Genomic DNA, 22,970 nt, shown 5'->3' with positions numbered 1-22,970 from the left:
AAATGTGGCAAAAGGTCGCAAAGTTCAAGGGGGCCGAATACTTTCGCAAGGCACTGTATATATATAAAAAGGGTGCCTTCTGGTTTGCTTAATATAAGAATTTGAAATGATTTATACATACTTTTGATACTTAAGTATATTTAAAACCAAATACTTTTGGACTTTTACTCAAGTAGCATTTTACTGGGTGACTTTCACTTTTAACTTTCTATTAAGGTATCTATACTTTTACTCAAGTATGACAATTGGGTACTTTCTCCACCACTAGTAGCTACAGCCACAACATTACTCTTTTAATCTGATTGTGAGTTATTAGGTGTTAAGTCTATCCTTCCTGCAATGAAAACATTAACCTCACAATGCTTTCCCCAACTTTAGAATAGTAGTCTTCTACTACTTATTTAAAATGGCCCACGTTCTTTGAATCTATTGGATAATTCCCCACTATTATATGGCGTCTGTATTGTTGCATTTCAAACGGCGAGTTCAAAAGCATTAGCTAGGCTTACCTCAATTTGTTTTTCCATCCTCTAGTCTCATTGCTGTTAAGGGACAATGTAACAGACACACATTAGCTAATCGCTGTAGAGAAGACTGCCACTATTGCACCTGGTTGTGGGAACATCATTAATGCATTGAGAGATGCATTGCTCCCAGTAAAGTATGTGTTAAAGGAACCAGCAGTACCTGTTCCAGCCCGCCTGGTCTCCTCAGTTCAATTCTGCTCTACAGCAAGCAGCAACGTGCTTCATCTACCTGCCATAATGGCATTTGATTCAACGTAGCGGAGGAGAACTTTGCCCAAGGCTCCCTGTTTGTTATGATAACATGTTGTTTTGTAAAGGATTTACTTGCTAACGTGTGTGTGTGTGTGTGTTGGTACACTTCATATTCACTCTCCATTCATCAAATCTACACTGTGTGTACAAAACATAAACAGACTGACCAGGTGAATCCAGGTGAAAGCTTTGATCCATTATTGATGTCACTTGTTTAATCCACTTCAATCAGCGTAGATGAAGGGGAGGAGACAGGTTAAAGAAGGATTTTTAACCAATGAGACAATTGACAAATTATTCAAGTGCCTTTGAATGGGGTATGGTAGTAGGTGCCAAGCGTACCGGTTTGTGTCAAGAACTGCAAAGCCGTAGGGTTTTTCACGCTCAACAGTTTCCCGTGTGTATCAAGAACGGTTCACCACCTAAAGGACATCCAGCCAACTTGACACAACAGTGGGAAGCATTGGAGTCAACATGGGCCAGCATCCCTGTGGAACGCTTTCGACACCATGTAGAGTCCACGCCCCGACGGCAACAGGGGGGAGGGGTGTTCTTAATGTTTGGTACTCTGTGTATATTACACATGAGCACCGGCTTTGTATTCTCCCTCCTTCATTTAACGGGGGTAAACCTGGAGAGTTGATGCATCACGCATTACTTCATGTGCTTCTGTCTGAACGAAGGGGATGGGTTCCAGCGCTGCATGGGAATCTAGATCTCCTACATTAAGTTACCAGGTAAGTTTACAAGACTTGTCAAATTGCCAGACAGAAGAGTGAGTGCAACTCTTTGCTCCCATTTATCAAATACATGCAAACAACGCCCTTTCCGAAGTTGGCTAAACTCAACATTTATTGTGAACATGCATTGTAGGATTTTATTGATAGACAATGATACAGAGGCCCAAATATACAAGTTCAGTAGTGAAAATGCATGTTTACGGAGCGAGAGAGAGAGAGAGCAAGCTAATGGCAGTAGCACAAAGCACAAAGCAATAGATGTGATCATGTGGTGGAATAAACGCTCAGAATATATGACCGTATTTCCATAGAGATAGAAGTAGGATCATATAACCAGGAGGATGCTGCTTGGTAACCATGTGTACATGAGAGTATCTCTACAGTGATGCTCAGACAGATTGTTGTGAGAGAAGGGTTGGACACACAACACAGAACCTGACTGGACCTGACACACTTCTTCCATTTGGAGGGCATCAGGACGGTACAGTGCCATGCATCAATGGGAAGCTGAGTGAAAAGCAGGAAAGAGGTGACCTTTTCACACGAACAATACATAAAGTCCACGACCGATACTTTTCAATGATTATGGTGATGAAATTAATCATATGATTTTAAAAGGTGATTTCCAAAATGTCCAGTAAGATCTACTGTATCCTACATGCTTTAACAGAGAGTACACACAAATACCTCAGAGTTATAGCAGCTATTTACAAATGATTGAGTGACATCAGCTAACCGCTAGAATATTTAGTCCAATGTCCTCTCCTCGAATGCTCCATCCATCCATGCCTTCAGCGGTGTGTGCAGTAAGTGGGTGAACCCGTCTCTCCTCGTTTACCTCTGATGTTTAGAGACAAGGAGGATCGAGAAAAAGACGTTTTGATATTCAGGGATAGAGTGCCGGGCTCTATGCCCCAGCCTCTATGGGCGCCTCCAGGGCTTTGATGTGCACGCTGGGCAGGCCGAACCAGGATGGGGGAAGCTCCTTTCCCTGGCCAGCACTGTCATCCTGGAACTTGATGTTGAGGTAGAAGTCTCCAGTGTAGAGGAACAGGAGGGCACCCATACACACAGAGTTCTCTGTGGGCTTCACCTAGGAAAACAACACAAAAGAGACATTCAGAGTGCCTATGGATAGCAAACTCATTGGAGAATAGTTTCACCACCAATCACACACACAAACATGCGCGCGCACACACACACACACACACACACGCACACACACACACACACACACACACACACACACACACACACACACACACACACCGTGTCTATGTAGAAGGTGTTAGATCCTATGAAGGTGACTGCGTCCTGCAGGTCGTAGTTCTGAACTCCGTTCTGGTAGTCCTGGAAGGGAACCACGGTCAGGGCGAACGGTCCGACAGCGTTCTTACTACGATTGGTCAGTTTCACCTCCAATGGCACGGCGTCGCCCACCCTACAGTCGGCGATGATGTCACAGTCACACGGTTTCCCGTTCACCACCACGTCTAGAGAGACAGGGAGTTAGGGATGAACACCTACATATCGAGACATTGTTTCAATTACCACATGGAAGCATAGATTGCTGTGTGCACAGTCACCTGCTGTAAATGAATATGTTCCTCTATGAAATATTAGTGCTTGGTTGGATTTGGGTTTGACTACTATTTCTGTAATTAAACACATTATCAGTATGGTTGTCTTGAGACAATCTGTAGCTTTGAAAATAAAAGCAAAATAAGGGCCGCAACTGATACCAAGTCTTTTACATAGTAAGAAATTAATTTGTGAACAGAAGAGAGACTTGTGGAGATCTTAAAGGCGTCATGGAACAATTTCACTCAACATGTATTTTTCCCCAATCACAGGCGTGACTCTCTCCGTCTCCTCAACAACCTGCATTCACATCCCAGAATGACCCACCCTCAGAGCTCTCTCGCTCTCTCTGCTATGCCGCTTCCATTTCATTTGCATTCACGAAAACACTATACACAGCCTTCACATGTGCAGACGTCTCGCAGCACATTGTTCCTGGTGTGGGAGCAATAGTTTAAAAGGCGCTTTTATTTAAATTAACGGAGAGCGAGGGAGCTCTGGGGATTAAAGGAATTCAGACTGCACCCTATCAATCTCACGCATGACTCACTTCTGTCAAGAAGGGACAAATGAGATGGTTGGAACCCCCCCCGCCCCCTGATTCTACTCCCATACTCTCACAGAGAGGCACTATCTCTCCCCTCTTTCTGCCTCTTCTCCCTCCCTCTGCATCGCCCCTCTCTGACATGTCCAACTGAGTTCAATTAAGGTGTAAATTAAATTTCTCCAATGTGTAGCCAATCCAGATATGGCACTGTTTGGTTCAGGTGGAACCACCATGTTTGTTTCCATAATGAGCTCTATGGTTCTTCTGCTCCTCTGGGGGGGGGGTCAGAAGATGAGGGAGAGAAACACACACACACAAGTGCAATGCCTTTTGGCTGTAGTTTGAAGTGCTACTCAGAGCCATTGAGGCCATGTGACATGAAAGAGCCGGGTGTGGGTGTGTGTTGGGGTGCGTCCTCTGCTGTGGTGTGTGGTACCACAGATTGCGGAGCCTCACAGGCAGACGTACACAGACATGGAGCCTGAAGACTGGAAGGAGCTACCAGAGAGCTGAGCCGTGCCACACTGAGCCCCCTCCCTAGTGAAACAGAGCCAGGGTGTCCCACTCCAGGGAATCTGCAACTTTACCACAGTGTCATTTAGCTATACATCTAAAGCTACACTGTATGTTGGAACCTGGAACGACACATTCAGCTACACATCTAAAGCTACACTGTATGTTGGAACCTGGAACGACACATTCAGCTACACATCTAAAGCTACACTGTATGTAGGAACCTGGAACGACACATTCAGCTACACATCTAAAGCTATACTGTATGTAGGAACCTGGAACGACACATTCAGCTCCAGCTAGCTATACGTCTGCATTGTCAATCTACCGAGCAGTCTTTTAACTCACTGCAAGGTTCTAGAGGAGAATGTTGTATGTCTCTCTGTCTGTGAGAAAAAGTTGTCTCCAAAACGAGTTGTGATGGAATGTGATTGAAAGTGTAAAAAGAGAGGGAGAGACGACTGAGATAGATGACAGTCAAGTCAAACAGTAGTTATGTGATCAGTACAGAGATGTAATGTCACCGTCAACATTACCACTACCCCTGAGGAGCAGAGGGTTTTTCTGGTAGGAATCCACTCTCAGTTCTAACTGGATTCTACAGTGTATAATCCAGATGATTTTCTTGTCTTTTTACTCACGTAAAAGCCAGGTAATTATTTGGTGCAATTATGCTAAACATGGATATGTGAGTATTTGAATAGTTCCTTTAACAGAATTGTTCATGATATTTGGGCTTTCTTGTCTCCACAGCTTGGAGGGACCTGTGGGACTTAACAATACACTCCTACAGTACACAACATTCATAGGTAGGAGATTCTAACGTGACACCTTTCCAATTGTTTAGAGTTAGTTGTTCAAAACTGGTTGGTAGGAGATGTGCAAATTAGAGGTACAGTTGTAAACAGGGATGATGAATTCCAGCACATTAACTAGTTAACTAACTAAGAGGAAGGCAAGTGTGAGATGAGCTGAGTCACAGGCTGGTTTCTGTCGGGGGACTGGAACATAATCACAATCATTTGGAAACTGAAAATTGACCACAACTAAACCCCAAATTAGATCATATTTGAAAATACCAATGATTTGTAGCTGAACTCCTGGTGATTTGAGTCTTTTTTTAAACTAAAAACCTTTGGGGGGGCCCAGATACAAAACACTAGCGGGCCGCCAGTTGCCAACCCCTGGCCGACACACACGTCCACACGCACACGCCTCAATCACCGCCTGAACATTTACAACACAAACTCCTGTTAACTCCTCTCTCCTCCTTGGTAGTCCATACAAAGCCTGAGTGACTGAGGGAGTCATTGAGGTAATACTTCAGCTCAACTCAAGAGTTAAGTGCAGCCTGCAGTGTGAAGGGAGCCCAGGGTTACAGAGGAGGAACCTGCAGTGAAGAACTAATGGCTATCACATTGACAGTTCTACCTCAGACCTTGTATGCCTTTCAATGAAGTGCTTAGCCATGCTGCACCATTATAAGTGGCATGAAAAAAATAGGTTCACTTTAGGGGCCACATACAGTGTCTTTCTGTATTCAGACAGCATCATAATCGAGACTTCCAGGGGTTACTGAGCACCGATGTGTTCGCTGAGTGGGTTCCACGCAGTTCTCTTCCACCGCCATGATAAACATAACATGGTCTCTGAATAAGTAATAGACTCTGATTGGTGTTCCTCTTAACCAATAAACAAAGGGAAAGTGAAGAAACACAGGCTTGTGATTGGTTGACTGGACAAGGCACCCAGCATCTTGTTCCATCTTCCCCAGAGAAGAATGTGACAGATGTCTCCTTAATAGCATACGCTGCATAGTGTGTGTGTGTTTACCGTGCGTCTGTTAAACACTACCCCCCATCAGTCCCTGCCCTGCATGGTTCTCAGTGCTAGACAGGTGTGTGATGTAAACAAGGTGATTAAACCATGTGTGTGATTTAAGTCTTTGGGGGTTTGAGTAAACACACCTCACCCCGTCACCCCAGGGCCGCAGTGCTGAGAGGATGAAGTGAAGCAGAATTAATAGTTGCATTAAAAGACCATGTTTTGTTACCGAACAAGAAGCCACCTATAACAGGAGAGAGAGAGGAAACTTTCCTCATTCTCATACTGGTGTATTAGAGGGAGGGAGGGAGAGAGAGAGGAAATGAATGGTGAGAGAAAGAGGAGGAATAGAAAGGTTGGGAGGAAAGAGGAGGAGCCGTCTGACAGAAGAATTGTACTATTAAAACACCAAACACAGCCATATAAACAAATTCCAGCAGACTGGGTAGTGGGGGAATAGAAATAAATAAATAAATAAATAAAGAGAGAGAGAGACAGAGAGACAGAGACAGAGATACAGAGAGAGAGACCGACAGAGAGAGACAGAGAGAGACAGAGAGAGAGAGAGAGGAGAGACAGAGACACAGAGAGAGAGAGACAGAGAGACACACAGAGAGAGAGAGACAGAGAGAGAGAGAGAGAGAGAGAGAGAGAGAGAGAGAGAGACAGAGAGACACACAGAGAGAGAGCGTGAGACAGAGAGAGACAGCAGAATAGAGAGAGAGCGAGCGAGAATGAGCGAGAGAGAGCAAGCGAGAATGAGCGAGAGAGAGCGAGCATGAGCGAGAATGAGCGAGAGAGAGCGAAAGAGAGCGAGAGAGCGAACATGAACGAGAATGAGCGAGAGAGAGAGCGTGACAGAGACTTCACTGCAATTAAACACACCACTAGCTACAACAGCTGCTCCCTTTGCAGTCGCAACAAGTGGTCTGTAGCTTTCTTTTGTTGTTGTTGCTGTGGCCACACTCTACTGCGGAGGCAAAGAGCTGCGCTGCGGCGTCACCACAGCAACCAGGCTTGGCCCCAGCCAGTGCAGGGCAGAGAGAGAGATATAGGAGAGAGAGCGAGTGAGGGAGAGAGCGTGAGCGGGGGGGAAAGAGAGAGGGAGAGAGGAAAAGAGGGAGAGAGAGTGAGCGGGAGGGAAAGAGAGAGGGAGAGAGGAAAAGAGGGAGAGAGTGAGCAGGAGGGAAAGAGAGAGGGAGAGAGGAAAAGACAGAGAGAGAGTGAGCGGGGGGGAAAGAGAGAGGGAGAGAGAGTGAGCGGGGGGGAAAGAGAGGAAGAGAGAGTGAAAGAGAGAGGGACCTGCTGAATACACTACGATATACATTACGATATGAGTGAGGATATCACTGATCAAAACTAGCGAGTCTGTGAGAGAAAACAGCATCTCTTCTCTACTTCTATGTGATAGAAAACGAATGTGTATACCCGATTTGTTTGATATTAATAGTTAGCAATTAATACTTAACAAATAGGAAGACATTTATGTTCTGTTTAATTGTGTTTCTGTAGTTAGTCTGGGCGTATGGTCAAGAAATGGGTTTTGCTAGAGATAGCTTGAGCTGACAATGACTTGGTGATAAACCCTCTAGCTGGCATTCCATAGACAAGATGTGGTGTGTGTGTCCCGAGACAGAGATAGCTTGGAAGAGTTTAGAAAAACGCCCCACTGTCTCATCATCCTGACATCTGGGAAACTAAGCCGGGTTGGAACCAGTCTGACTAAGCACTTTTAGGTCCTATATAAAAACCTAGTTTTTCATTTTCATTTAGGCTCTCGGCCCAAGACTGTAGGGTTGACAGTTTTATTATTGCAATAACGAACCGATATTGAATAACGATGATAGTTGAAGAAATGACAAAGTGTTTCTCACTTGATTAGAATATTCCAGCACAAGCTACATCAGATAAGGTCTCCTCTCTAGGAACTAGTGCCAATTCTCCAGGCTGAGTGTGAGTGAACGCGCGCACGTGTGTGTGTGTGTGTGTGTGTGTTCAGTGGCAGTCGTAGCGTATCACCAGGTTGATTCAACACAGCAGCATGATGGAGTCAGTCAGTCAGTCATATTCGATGGGAAGGAGACTGGAGGACTCGGCAGGAAGACAAAGATGCTGCTGCTGCATGGCAGGACATTCTCAGTGCATAGCTTCTCCCATGGGGGTTCTCTCTTACATGATGTCTGTGTCTTTACTCCTTCTAAATACTAGCTATCAACTGATTCTGCTCAATCAGGAGAGACCTTTGGTCATGTTAAGGTAGCTGTGTAGTTAACCCAGGTGGTATGGTTCTATTTATGATGCCTTTCAGGCTAAATCAAGTGCCCCCTAACGTAGTTGAAAGAAAAACAAATACTATGTGGACCCAGGTGTGGTAGCAAGGCCTAGTACGAGGCCTAACCACAGGGAACGTTTAATAGTGCCCAGTAACCACTTTAGGCCAGGGTCCTTGATGCATAAACTGATGGGAGCCTGAGTGTGCTGGCTGTCTAAAGGTTGGTTGGGATGTGTGCATGTATGTGTGTGAGTGTGTGTGTGCCCGTAAAAGGTTGCGGTGTGGCGTGGTGTAACTAAAAATATCCCCACCCCCAGCGCCATCTGGCCCTTTACAACTATCGCCATAACAACCAGCAGCACTACTTCTGTTGTCTTTCACCACCATGAACAATCAGCTTTTAAAGGTTCAATCTGTTACAGCGGGAGGAGAGAAGTTAGGGAAATACAATGTTTTGTCTTCACAAGCTAGGTTTCCATCCAATTACTGACGGATGGTCACCCAAATATTATAAAATAGCGGTGTGTTTCTACCATACTGACTTGTGGCTGATAAAAAAAAATCAGTACATGATGACAAGTACTTTTTCGCTTAAATTAACATGTACCGACTAAAAACTGTTGCGTTAAATAGCAAATGTACTCTGGTCTTGGTACGTGCGCGCTAGCCAACAGCTCGTTGCTACAGTCCGGGTAGGTTGTGCGGGTAGGCAGTCCGGGTAGGCTGTGCGGGTTGTCTAGTCTACATGGTGAGATTATTATGGATAAGAGAGAGAATAATTTTATTTATCAAATGGAAGTTAAGCATCGATCATCATGTCACCAGACTAATATCCTTGATATTTATTGGAAAGGAGTATCAAGCTTATCACGTGCACTTGTGAACTTCCTCATAACTTATTTAATCTGTAGCCTAACAAACTGCATGCTCTGAGTTGTAGAGAGAGAGAGAGAGAGAGAGAGAGAGAGAGTAGAGAGAGAGACAGAGAGTAGAGAGAGAGACAGAGAGAGAGAGGGAGAGACAGAGAGAGAGAGAGAGAGAGAGAGAGAGAGAGAGACAGAGACACAGCGAGAGACAGACAGACAGAGAGACAGACAGAGTAGAGAGAGTAGAGAGAGAGACAGAGTAGAGAGAGAGACAGAGTAGAGAGAGACAGAGTAGAGAGAGAGAGATAGACAGAGAGAGAGAGAGAGATAGACAGAGAGAGAGTAGAGAGAGAGAGAGACAGAGACACAGAGAGAGACAGAGTAGAGAGTAGAAAGAGTAGAGAGAGAGACAGAGAGTAGAGACAGAGACAGACAGAGAGAGTAGAGAGAGAGACAGAGTGTAGAGAGTAGAAAGAGTAGAGAGAGAGACAGAGAGAGAGAGGGAGAGAGAGAGACAGAGAGAGACAGACAGACAGAGAGAGAGAGAGAGAGAGAGACATAGAGAGAGACAGAGACAGAGACAGAGACAGAGAGTAGACAGACAGAGACAGAGAGCCTGAGTAATGTAAAAATTGACTGGCCCCTGCCTGACTGACTCTCTCGCTTATCAACTAGAAAAAACACACACCTGCCTCTCTCCTCTGAATGGTTGTCATTTTGGCTGCTGGCTATAGACAGACCTGCTTATTCCCAACATAACAATATGAGAGAGCTTGAATTAGTAGAAGTTCTATGAAGCATGACTAATACTGCACGCACGCACGCGAGACCGTTAGATGCACAAATATCATACCCCCCCAAAATGCTAACCTCCCCTATTATTGTAATGGTGAAAGGTTAGCATGTCTTGGGGGTTTGATATCTGTAACTTTCTCACTCATTATTCCAGATCCTATCAGGACTACGTGTGATCATGGTATCATCCACATGAACGTAGCAGTGTTTAGAAACATATTCCAGACTTATTTACAATAAAAGCTCACTGCACACTGGAGTGTTTAAATAGTGTTGCCGTCTCCAACGCAACTGGGATGTTTCCCTTCTTCCACTGTGGACTCTGTCTATAGATACAGACCTCTTTGGTCGCCGTAGCACCAGCACCCCATAATACTGTACGTAACAAGGAGATGGAGAGAGAGTGGCCTGATGCCATTGGATATCACTGGCTCCAATCTAAAGATGGAAATGTAATTTGTTGTGTCTCATTTGATCCCTCTCTCCGACTCTCCTTTTTCTACTTCAGTCAGAAGCAATTGAGGCAATTTCCATGTATAATTATCTATTCTATTTGGGGCTTCCTGAACTGGCAGCGTCTGGTCGTTTGTTATTCAGTCCAGATCGGCCATCACAGCCCCAGAGGGAATGTGTTCACTGCATACTACTAGCAGGCTACATTTATTCCAATAAATGGTTGCTAAGAATAGAATTGTTATGCGTTCCAAGTGGCACAGCGGTCTAAGGCACTGACCCGGGTTCGATCCCAGGCCGTGTCACAACCGGCAGTGACCATAGGGCGGTGCACAATTGGCCCAGCGGTGTCCGGGTTAGGGGAGGGGCTTTACTTGGCTCGTGGCGGGCCAGGCGCCTGCAGGCTGACTTCGGTCGTCAGTTGAACCGTGTTTCCTGACACATTGGTGCTGCTGGCTACCACTACCACTACCATGTTAAGTGGGCGGGTGTTCAGCAACACGGTTTGCCGGGTCATGTTTCAGGGACGCATGGCTCGACCTTCGCCTCTCCCGAGCCCGTTGGGGAGTTGCAGAGATGAGACAAGATCGTAATTGGATGTCACAGGATTGGGGAGAGAAAGGAGATAAAATACAAACAAACAATATCAACTATTCTTAGACAATGCAGCACACCCACACACTCTGAACTAACAGGTCAGTTCTGTTTCCCACCTCAGTGGTGGAGGTTACGATGTGGTGAAGGTATAGCCTGATTCTAGATCTGTGCCTAAGGGCAGCATTTACCCACAACAGAGCCCAAACTGCAGTAAACATTATTCAGCCTGGGTCAGAACCATGGACAGCTCTGGTTAGCCTACATCTTTCAGTCCTGCCATAATTACTGAGTCAGGGCATTTTCTTTCAAGAACCATCATAGCAGATGTTTATGATTCAAGTCAGAATCAACCAAGAAAAGTTGAAATGGTCAGACTTTCACAGTTTGGCTAGGAAAAACTCCCGGAGAGAGTTCCAACCAATGAATGCAGGGTTCCAGCCCCAGCCCTCAGAGTGCTATACAGAGCTCTTAAAGAGGGGATGTCACGGTGACTACAGCCATACAACACACGTGTCAGAAGTGTCATAACGTAACAGAAAAATTGAATAGGATATATATTAGCGGGACAAAAGGGTTTTAAGGGTGGTGAATGCTAACCCGTTGTATCTGAGAGGTAGAAGTAACTAAGGCCCTGTTAAAAACACTTCTTATGACGGATATTTGTAAATAACCAAACAGTGCTTCCCAGACACAGCAAAGTGAGAAATGACTATGAACAGCTGATTCTCTAAGGGGTAGGTAGGGAAGAGAAGAGCGGTGAGACAGAAGTGAAACAGGATTGTTGTATTTTATTAGGGAGAGGACCGAGTCTGCACCACCACTGCTGCTGAAACCTGCTGAACCCCCCCCCCAGGCATCCAGCCATTAGGCTACAGCCAGAATCACAGGTTGGAAAACCAGTGTCATATTCTTATTCTCTAAAGGCCAAACAAACAGTAAACAAACAGCTTTCAGCATTTTCCAAATTACTTTCATTAGCGTTATTGCCACCCTTTTGAGCTGCTTTACCCCCTACATCCCTGATAGAGACAAAGGAGACACCAGTCCAACTCTGAGGACTCTGTGTTTGTGCCAGTATGAAGCCAGTGATTTATGTCAGAGCTGAACCGAGCAGAGCGGGAGAGCTAGGCGCAGAGGATCCACTTGAGCACAAAGCAACGAGCCATTCGCTGCAAAGCCCTGTTAATCACATAGATAGGGAATAATTTGAATTCTCTTCTATTTCCCCAGCAGACTACAACAGCCACAGTGTTCTAGGGGCTAGAGAAATAACAACAGATTTCAAAGGCCAGAAGTCAAAAACAGCTGTTTGACTAACTCTAATGTGATTATCCAGAGCAGAGGTAGGCAACACTGGGCCTGAAGGGGCACTTTATGTTTTTGAACGAACTAACCTGGAAGACCAAATGTGTTGAATTTAGTCAATCACTGAACCGGCCAATTAGCTCAGTTGGTCTGCTGTGGTGCCTTGTTGGGACAAAATCCTGCAGTACCAGCGGGACTCCAGGAAGAAGGTTGCTTAGCCCTGATCCAGAGAATTCTATAAAGGAGACATCTTTCCTTGGAGAGTAGAATTTTAACAGCATCGGTCAATTAAAGTAAAACAGCTGAAAGATAAGCCTAGCCAATGTGTTTTTACCTAGCCATTCTTACGCTTCAACGGCCCAACATGACACCGTCCGTCGTTCTTCTCCCACCATTAACATGGTCCAACGTGGTTCTGACATGGTCCAACGTGGTTCTGACATGGTCCAACGTGGTTTTGATATGGTCCAACGTGGTTTTGACATGGTCACACGTGGTTTTGACATGGTCACACGTGGTTTTGACATGGTCACACGTGGTTTTGACATGGTCACACGTGGTTTTGACATGGTCACACGTGGTTTTGACATGGTCACATGTGGTTTTAACATGGTCACATGTGGTTTTAACATGGTCCTAACATGGTCCTAACATGGTTTTGACATGGTCCAACGTGGTTTTGACATGGTCCAACGTGGTTTTGACATGGTCACACGTGGTTTTGACATGGTCACACGTGGTTTTGACATGGTCACACGTGGTTTTGACATGGTCACACGTGGTTTTGACATGGTCACACGTGGTTTTGACATGGTCACATGTGGTTTTGACATGGTCACATGTGGTTTTAACATGGTCCTAACATGGTTTTGACATGGTCCAACATGGTTTTGACATGGTCCAACATGGTTTAACATGATCACACATGGTTTAACACTGTCCAACATGATAGCATCATTGTTCTTCTCCTACATGATTCATGGTAACATCAACCTACATTCCACTCTGAAGACCCTTAACAACATTGGGATTCTAGTCATTTCACGAGTTACATCTTTGCACAGATCACATCTCATTTAAATCTGGATGTATTTTGTTCATCAGTCTTCAGCCTAAAGGAAAGTACTAGTATTAATGGGAGACTTCCTACCGCATGGGGGCTGACTGTTATTCCTTATTCATAAAGGGTACACTACCGCTCATTATCGCTGATTAATGTTAGCATGCTACAACATGGCTTAGACAAGAGAACTCATTACACTTCCTTTTAGTCTAAAATAATGTTCATAGAGACAGTAGTTGATGATTAACATGCCTTTGCCTTGAGAACAGCCTCAATTCGTCGGGGCATAGACTCTACAAGGTGTCCAAAGCGTTCCACAAGGATGCTGGCCCATGTTGACGCCGATGCTTCCCACAGTTGTGTCAAGTTGGCTGGATGTCCTTTGGGTGGTGGACAATTCTTGATACACACGTGAAACTGTTGAGTGTGAAAAACCCAGCAGCATTGCAGTTCTTGACACACTCAAACTGGTGCGCCTGGCACCTACTACCATTAACTGTTCCAAGACAAAAATATTTTGTCTTGCCATATCACACTCTGAATGACACACAATCCATGTCTCAATTGTGTCAAGGGTTAAAACTTTTCTAACCTGTCTCCTCACATTCATCTACACTGATTGAAGTGGATTTCACAAGTGACATCAATAAGGGATCATAGCTTTCACCTGGATTCACCTGGTCAGTCAAGGTCATGGAAAGAGCAGGTGTTCTTAATGTTTTGTACACTCGGTGTATAACATCAGCCTACGATGAGATGGTGTGTTTCAGTGAAGTAAACAGTCTACTCTACAACACAGGCAGAGGAGCAGCATGAATCTCTAAAGACAAACAATAACAGGCACTCAACAACAACAGAGATAATTGTATTCATTCAACGCACATATGAAATACATTATCCTCCGGGGTACCATACAGGAGAACAGATAAAGTCATCAACTATCACTATCATATGTTTGCCAACTGGGAGAGTATATCAGTTCACTGAGTTGGAGCTGTATTGTGTTGTAAAAGGATCCACCTGTTTTTCCTACAGTATGACATCATTTCTCTCTTCAAGGCTGGAAAAAAAAAACAATAGCATGGACAACGGCCTGCCATTATCCCAATACACGCACAGGCCAGCCAATAACTTAATACACTGTTGAGCACGCACGCACACACATAAAATGGCATGCTTCTATCCCAACACATTGACTGACTCCTGCGCAGTTACCAATATTAGGACTAGAAGGACTATGGAGGGAGGGATCAGGGGAGAAAGAGGAGAGAAGAGAGGATGGAGGGATCAGGGGTGAAAGAAGAGAGGATGGTGGGATCAGGGGAGAAAGAGGAGAGGGGATGGAGGGATCAGGGGAGAAAGAGGAGAGGGGATGGAGGGATCAGGGGAGAAAGGAGAGAGGATGGAGGGATCAGGGGAGAAAGGAGAGAGGATGGAGGGATCAGGGAAGAAAGAAGAGAGGATGGAGGGATCAGGGGAGAAAGGATGGAGGGATCAGGGGAGAAAGAGTAGAGAGGATGGAGGGATCAGGGGAGAAAGAGGAGAGAGGATGGAGGGATCAGGGGAGAAAGGATGAAGGGATCAGGGGAGAAAGGATGGAGGGATCAGGGGAGAAAGGAAGGAGGGATCAGGGGAGAAAGGAGGGAGGATGGAGGGATCAGGGGAGAAAGAGGAGAGAAGAGAGGATGGAGGGATCGGGGGAGAAAGAGGAGAGAGGATGGAGGGATCGGGGGAGAAAGAGGAGAGAGGATGGAGGGATCGGGGGAGAAAGAGGAGAGAGGATGGAGGGATCGGGGGAGAAAGAGGAGAGAGGATGGAGGGATCGGGGGAGAAAGAGGAGAGAGGATGGAGGGATCGGGGGAGAAAGAGGAGAGAGGATGGAGGGATCGGGGGAGAAAGAGGAGAGGGGATGGAGGGATCGGGGGAGAAAGAGGAGAGGGGATGGAGGGATCGGGGGAGAAAGAGGAGAGGGGATGGAGGGATCGGGGGAGAAAGAGGAGAGGGGATGGAGGGATCGGGGGAGAAAGAGGAGAGGGGATGGAGGGATCGGGGGAGAAAGAGGAGATGGGATGGAGGGATCAAGGGAGAAAGAGGAGAGGGGATGGAGAGATCAGGGGAGAAAGAGGAGAGGGGATGGAGGGATCAGGGGAGAAAGAGAAGAGAAGATGGAGGGATCAGGGGAGAAAGAGAAGAGAGGATGGTGGGATCAGGGGAGAAAGGAGAGAGGGGACGGAGGGATCAGGCGAGAAAGAGAGAAGAGAGGATGGAGGGATCGGGGGAGAAAGAGAAGAGAAGAAAGGATGGAGGGATCAGGGGAGAAAGGATGGAGGGATCAGGGGAGAAAGAGGAGAGGAGAGGATGGAGGGATCAGGGGGAAAGAGGAGAGAGGATGGAAGGATCAGGGGAGAAAGAGGAGAGAAGATGGAGGGATCAGGGGAGGAAGAGAAGATGGAGGGATCAGGGGAGAAAGAGAAGAGAAGATGGAGGGATCAGGGGAGAAAGAGAAGAGAGGATGGTGGGATCAGGGGAGAAAGGAGAGAGGGGGCGGAGGGATCAGGCGAGAAAGAGGAGAGAAGAGAGGATGGAGGGATCGGGGGAGAAAGAGGAGAGAAGAGAGGATGGAGGGATCGGGGGAGAAAGAGAAGAGAAGAGAGGATGGAGGGATCGGGGGAGAAAGAGGAGAGAAGAGAGGATGGATGGATCGGGAGAGAAAGAGGAGAGAAGAGAGGATGGATGGATCGGGGGAGAAAGAGGAGAGAAGAGAGGATGGATGGATCAGGAGAGAACGAGGAGAGAGGATGGAGGATGGAGGGATCAGGGGAGAACGAGGAGAGAGGATGAGGGATCAGGGGAGAAAGAGGAGAGAGGATGGAGGGATCAGGGGAGAAAGAGGAGAGAGGATGGAGGGATCAGGGGAGAAAGAGGAGAGAGGATGGAGGGATCAGGGGAGAAAGAGGAGAGAGGATGGAGGGATCAGGGAGAAAGAGGAGAGAAGAGAGGATGGAGGGATCAGGGGAGAAAGAGGAGAGAAGAGAAGATGGAGGGACCAGGGGAGAAAGAGGAGAGAAGAGAAGATGGAGGGATCAGGGGAGAAAGAGGAGAGAAGAGAGGATGGAGGGATCGGGGGAGAAAGAGGAGAGAAGATGGAGGGATCAGGGGAGAAAGGATGGAGGGATCAGGGGAGAAAGAGGAGAGGGGATGGAGGGATCAGGGGAGAAAGGATGGAGGGATCAGGGGAGAAAGGAGGGAGGGATGAGGGGAGAAAGAGGAGAGGGGATGGGGGATCAGGGGAGAAAGAGGAGAGAAGAGAGGATGGAGGGATCGGGGGAGAAAGAGGAGAGAAGAGAGGATGGAGAGATCGGGGGAGAAAGAGGAGAGAAGAGAGGATGGAGGGATCGGGGGAGAAAGAGGAGAGAAGAGAGGATGGAGGGATCGGGGGAGAAAGAGGAGAGAAGAGAGGATGGAGGGATCAGGGGAGAAAGAGGAGAGAAGAGAGGATGGAGGGATAAGGGGAGAAAGAGGAGAAAGGATGGAGGGATCAGGGGAGAAAGAGGAGAGGGGATGGAGGGATCAGGGGAGAAAGGATGGAGGGATGAGGGGAGAAAGAGGAGAGGGGATGGGGGGATCAGGGGAGAAAGAGGAGAGAAGAGAGGATGGAGGGATCGGAGGAGAAAGAGGAGAGAAGAGAGGATGGAGAGATCGGGGGAGAAAGAGGAGAGAAGAGAGGATGGAGGGATCGGGGGAGAAAGAGGAGAGAAGTGAGGATGGAGGGATCGGGGGAGAACAGTGAGAGAGGATGGAGGGATCAGGGGAGAAAGAGGAGAGAAGAGACGATGGAGGGATCAGGGGAGAAAGAGGAGAGAGGACGGAGGGATCAGGGGAGAAAGAGGAGAGAGGACAGAGGGATCAGGGGAGAAAGAGGAGAGAGGACAGAGGGATCAGGGAGAAAGAGGAGAGAGGACGGAGTGATCAGGGGAGAAAGAGGAAAGAGGACGGAGGGATCAGGGGAGAAAGAAGAGAGAGGACGGAGGGATCAGGGGGGAAAGAGGAGAGGGGACGGAGCGATCAGGGGAGAAAGAGGAGAGGGGATGGAGGGATCAGGGGAGAAAGAGGAGAGGGGATGGAGGGATCAGGGGAGAAATAGGAGAGGGGATGGAGGGATCAGGGGAGAAAGAGGAGAGGGGATGGAGGGATCAGGGGATCAGGGGAGAAAGAGGAGAGAGGATGGAGGGATCAGGGGAGAAAGGGGAGAGGGGATGGAGGGATCAGGGGAGAAAGAGGAGAGGGGTTGGAGGGATCAGGGGAGGGAGAGAAGAGAGGATGGAGGGATCAGGGGAGGAAGACGAGAGAGGACGGAGGGATCAGGGGAGAAAGAGGAGAGAGGACGGAGGGATGAGGGAGAAAGAGGAGAGAGGACGGAGGGATCAGGGGAGAAAGAGGAGAGAGGACGGAGGGATCAGGGGAGAAAGAGGAGAGAGGACGGAGGGATCAGGGGAGAAAGAGGAGAGAGGACGGAGGGATCAGGGGAGAAAGAAGAGAGGGGACGGAGCGATCAGGGGAGAAAGAGGAGAGGGGACGGAGGGATCAGGGGAGAAAGAGGAGAGAAGAGAGGATGGAGGGATCAGGGGAGAAAGAGGAGAGAGGACGGAGGGATCAGGGGAGAAAGAGGAGAGAGGACGGAGGGATCAGGGAAAAAGAGGAGAGAGGACGGAGGGATCAGGGGAGAAAGAGGAGAGGGGACGGAGGGATCAGGGGAGAAAGAGGAGAGGGGATGGGGGGATCAGGGGAGAAAGAGGAGAGAAGAGAGGATGGAGGGATCGGGGGAGAAAGAGGAGAGAAGAGAGGATGGAGAGATCGGGGGAGAAAGAGGAGAGAAGAGAGGATGGAGGGATCGGGGGAGAAAGAGGAGAGAAGAGAGGATGGAGGGATCGGGGGAGAAAGAGGAGAGAAGAGAGGATGGAGGGATCAGGGGAGAACAGGGAGAGAGGATGGAGGGATCAGGGGAGAAAGAGGAGAGAAGAGAGGATGGAGGGATCGGGGGAGAAAGAGGAGAGAAGAGAGGATGGAGGGATCGGGGGAGAAAGAGGAGAGAAGAGAGGATGGAGGGATCAGGGGAGAACAGGGAGAGAGGATGGAGGGATCAGGGGAGAAAGAGGAGAGAAGAGAGGATGGAGGGATCAGGGGAGAAAGAGGAGAGAGGACGGAGGGATCAGGGGAGAAAGAGGAGAGAGGACGGAGGGATCAGGGGAGAAAGAGGAGAGAGGACGGAGGGTTCAGGGAGAAAGAGGACGGAGTGATCAGGGGAGAAAGAGGAGAGAGGACGGAGGGATCAGGGGAGAAAGAAGAGAGAGGACGGAGGGATCAGGGGAGAAAGAGGAGAGGGGACGGAGCGATCAGGGGAGAAAGAGGAGAGGGGACGGAGGGATCAGGGGAGAAAGAGGAGAGGGGATGGAGGGATCAGGGGAGAAAGGATGGAGGGATCAGGGGAGAAAGGATGGAGGGATGAGGGGAGAAAGAGGAGAGGGGATGGGGGGATCAGGGGAGAAAGAGGAGAGAAGAGAGGATGGAGGGATCGGGGGAGAAAGAGGAGAGAAGAGAGGATGGAGAGATCGGGGGAGAAAGAGGAGAGAAGAGAGGATGGAGGGATCGGGGTAGAAAGTGGAGAGAAGAGAGGATGGAGGGATCAGGGGAGAACAGGGAGAGAGGATGGAGGGATCAGGGGAGAAAGAGGAGAGAAGACGGAGGGATCAGGGGAGAAAGAGGAGAGAGGACGGAGGGATCAGGGGAGAAAGAGGAGAGGACGGAGGGATCAGGGGAGAAAGAGGAGAGGACGGAGGGATCAGGGGAGAAAGAGGAGAGAGGACGGAGGGATCAGGGAGAAAGAGGAGAGAGGACGGAGGGATCAGGGAGAAAGAGGAGAGAGGACGGAGTGATCAGGGGAGAAAGAGGAGAGAGGACGGAGGGATCAGGGGAGAAAGAAGAGAGAGGACGGAGGGATCAGGGGAGAAAGAGGAGAGGGGACGGAGCGATCAGGGGAGAAAGAGGAGAGGGGACGGAGGGATCAGGGGAGAAAGAGGAGAGGGGATGGAGGGATCAGGGGAGAAATAGGAGAGGGGATGGAGGGATCAGGGGATCAGGGGAGAAAGAGGAGAGGGGATGGAGGGATCAGGGGACAAAGAGGAGAGAGGATGGAGGGATCAGGGGAGAAAGGGGAGAGGGGATGGAGGGATCAGGGGAGAAAGAGGAGAGGGGTTGGAGGGATCAGGGAGGGAGAGAAGAGAGGATGGAGGGATCAGGGGAGGAAGACGAGAGAGGACGGAGGGATCAGGGGAGAAAGAGGAGAGAGGACGGAGGGATGAGGGAGAAAGAGGAGAGAGGACGGAGGGATCAGGGGAGAAAGAGGAGAGAGGACGGAGGGATCAGGGGAGAAAGAGGAGAGAGGACGGAGGGATCAGGGGAGAAAGAGGAGAGAGGACGGAGGGATCAGGGAGAAAGAGGACGGAGTGATCAGGGGAGAAAGAGGAGAGAGGACGGAGGGATCAGGGGAGAAAGAAGAGAGAGGACGGAGGGATCAGGGGAGAAAGAGGAGAGGGGACGGAGCGATCAGGGGAGAAAGAGGAGAGGGGACGGAGGGATCAGGGGAGAAAGAGGAGAGGGGATGGAGGGATCAGGGGAGAAAGGATGGAGGGATCAGGGGTGAAAGGATGGAGGGATGAGGGGAGAAAGAGGAGAGGGGATGGGGGGATCAGGGGAGAAAGAGGAGAGAAGAGAGGATGGAGGGATCGGGGGAGAAAGAGAGAAGAGAGGATGGAGAGATCGGGGGAGAAAGAGGAGAGAAGAGAGGATGGAGGGATCAGGGGAGAAAGTGGAGAGAAGAGAGGATGGAGGGATCAGGGGAGAACAGGGAGAGAGGATGGAGGGATCAGGGGAGAAAGAGGAGAGAAGAGAGGATGGAGGGATCAGGGGAGAAAGAGGAGAGAGGACGGAGGGATCAGGGGAGAAAGAGGAGAGGACGGAGGGATCAGGGGAGAAAGAGGAGAGGACGGATGGATCAGGGGAGAAAGAGGAGAGAGGACGGAGGGATCAGGGAGAAAGAGGAGAGAGGACGGAGTGATCAGGGGAGAAAGAGGAGAGAGGACGGAGGGATCAGGGGAGAAAGAGGAGAGGGGACGGAGCGATCAGGGGAGAAAGAGGAGAGGGGACGGAGGGATCAGGGGAGAAAGAGGAGAGGGATGGAGGGATCAGGGGAGAAATAGGAGAGGGGATGGAGGGATCAGGGGATCAGGGGAGAAAGAGGAGAGGGGATGGAGGGATCAGGGGACAAAGAGGAGAGAGGATGGAGGGATCAGGGGAGAAAGGGGAGAGGGGATGGAGGGATCAGGGGAGAAAGAGGAGAGGGGTTGGAGGGATCAGGGGAGGGAGAGAAGAGAGGATGGAGGGATCAGGGGAGGAAGACGAGAGAGGACGGAGGGATCAGGGGAGAAAGAGGAGAGAGGACGGAGGGATGAGGGAGAAAGAGGAGAGAGGACGGAGGGATCAGGGGAGAAAGAGGAGAGAGGACGGAGGGATCAGGGGAGAAAGAGGAGAGAGGACGGAGGGATCAGGGGAGAAAGAAGAGAGAGGGACGGAGGGATCAGGGGAGAAAGAAGAGAGGGGACGGAGCGATCAGGGGAGAAAGAGGAGAGGGGACGGAGGGATCAGGGGAGAAAGAGGAGAGAAGAGAGGATGGAGGGAACAGGGGAGAAAGAGGAGAGAAGAGAAGATGGAGGGACCAGGGGAGAAAGAGGAGAGAAGAGAAGATGGAGGGATCAGGGGAGAAAGAGGAGGGAAAAGAGGATGGAGGGATCAGGGGAGAAAGAGGAGAGAGGATGGAGGGATCAGGGGAGAAAGGATGGAGGGATCAGGGGAGAAAGAGGAGAGGGGATGTAGGGATCAGGGGAGAAAGGATGGAGGGATCAGGGGAGAAAGGATTGAGGGATCAGGGGAGAAAGAGGAGAGGGGATGGGGGGATCAGGGGAGAAAGAGGAGAGAAGAGAGGATGGAGGGATCGGGGGAGAAAGAGGAGAGAAGAGAGGATGGAGAGATCGGGGGAGAAAGAGGAGAGAAGAGAGGATGGAGGGATCGGGGGAGAAAGAGGAGAGAAGAGAGGATGGAGGGATCGGGGGAGAAAGAGGAGAGAAGAGAGGATGGAGGGATCAGGGGAGAACAGGGAGAGAGGATGGAGGGATCAGGGGAGAAAGAGGAGAGAAGAGAGGATGGAGGGATAAGGGGAGAAAGAGGAGAAAGGATGGAGGGATCAGGGGAGAAAGAGGAGAGGGGATGGAGGGATCAGGGGAGAAAGGATGGAGGGATCAGGGGAGAAAGGATGGAGGGATGAGGGGAGAAAGAGGAGAGGGGATGGGGGATCAGGGGAGAAAGAGGAGAGAAGAGAGGATGGAGGGATCGGAGGAGAAAGAGGAGAGAAGAGAGGATGGAGAGATCGGGGGAGAAAGAGGAGAGAAGAGAGGATGGAGGGATCGGGGGAGAAAGAGGAGAGAAGAGAGGATGGAGGGATCAGGGGAGAACAGGGAGAGAGGATGGAGGGATCAGGGGAGAAAGAGGAGAGAAGAGAGGATGGAGGGATCAGGGGAGAAAGAGGAGAGAGGACGGAGGGATCAGGGGAGAAAGAGGAGAGAGGACGGAGGGATCAGGGAGAAAGAGGAGAGAGGACGGAGTGATCAGGGGAGAAAGAGGAGAGAGGACGGAGGGATCAGGGGAGAAAGAAGAGAGAGGACGGAGGGATCAGGGGAGAAAGAGGAGAGGGGACGGAGCGATCAGGGGAGAAAGAGGAGAGGGGACGGAGGGATCAGGGGAGAAAGAGGAGAGGGGATGGAGGGATCAGGGGAGAAATAGGAGAGGGGATGGAGGGATCAGGGGATCAGGGGAGAAAGAGGAGAGGGGATGGAGGGATCAGGGGATCAGGGGAGAAAGAGGAGAGAGGATGGAGGGATCAGGGGAGAAAGGGGAGAGGGGATGGAGGGATCAGGGGAGAAAGAGGAGAGGGGTTGGAGGGATCAGGGGAGGGAGAGAAGAGAGGATGGAGGGATCAGGGGAGGAAGACGAGAGAGGACGGAGGGATCAGGGGAGAAAGAGGAGAGAGGACGGAGGGATGAGGGAGAAAGAGGAGAGAGGACGGAGGGATCAGGGGAGAAAGAGGAGAGAGGACGGAGGGATCAGGGGAGAAAGAGGAGAGAAGAGAAGATGGAGGGACCAGGGGAGAAAGAGGAGAGAAGAGAAGATGGAGGGATCAGGGGAGAAAGAGGAGGGAAAAGAGGATGGAGGGATCAGGGGAGAAAGAGGAGAGAGGATGGAGGGATCAGGGGAGAAAGGATGGAGGGATCAGGGGAGAAAGAGGAGAGGGGATGTAGGGATCAGGGGAGAAAGGATGGAGGGATCAGGGGAGAAAGGATGGAGGGATCAGGGGAGAAAGAGGAGAGGGGATGGGGGGATCAGGGGAGAAAGAGGAGAGAAGAGAGGATGGAGGGATCGGGGGAGAAAGAGGAGAGAAGAGAGGATGGAGAGATCGGGGGAGAAAGAGGAGAGAAGAGAGGATGGAGGGATCGGGGGAGAAAGAGGAGAGAAGAGAGGATGGAGGG

General features: G+C 49.5%; 1 protein-coding gene across 2 annotated transcripts in view; it reads right to left on the bottom strand.

The window, feature by feature from the left end:
- Window positions 1-1,613: 1,613 nt before the first annotated feature.
- Window positions 1,614-22,970, bottom strand: part of LOC135552072 (trafficking protein particle complex subunit 9-like) — a 310,740-nt gene continuing 289,383 nt past the window's right edge. For both annotated transcript variants that reach the window (XM_064983454.1, XM_064983455.1), the window contains 2 exons: window positions 2,789-3,012; window positions 1,614-2,612 (listed from right to left, as the gene is read on the bottom strand). In XM_064983454.1, coding sequence (XP_064839526.1) covers window positions 2,427-2,612; window positions 2,789-3,012 — 410 coding nt within the window. In that variant the 3' untranslated portion in view covers window positions 1,614-2,426. The remainder of the gene's footprint in view (window positions 2,613-2,788; window positions 3,013-22,970) is intronic.

Source organism: Oncorhynchus masou, chromosome 13 (assembly GCF_036934945.1).
Source record: "Oncorhynchus masou masou isolate Uvic2021 chromosome 13, UVic_Omas_1.1, whole genome shotgun sequence".
Taxonomy (NCBI): Eukaryota; Metazoa; Chordata; class Actinopteri; order Salmoniformes; family Salmonidae; genus Oncorhynchus; species Oncorhynchus masou.
The sequence above is the reverse complement of the archived record's forward strand: the minus strand, read 5'-3'. Positions and strand labels throughout refer to the sequence as shown.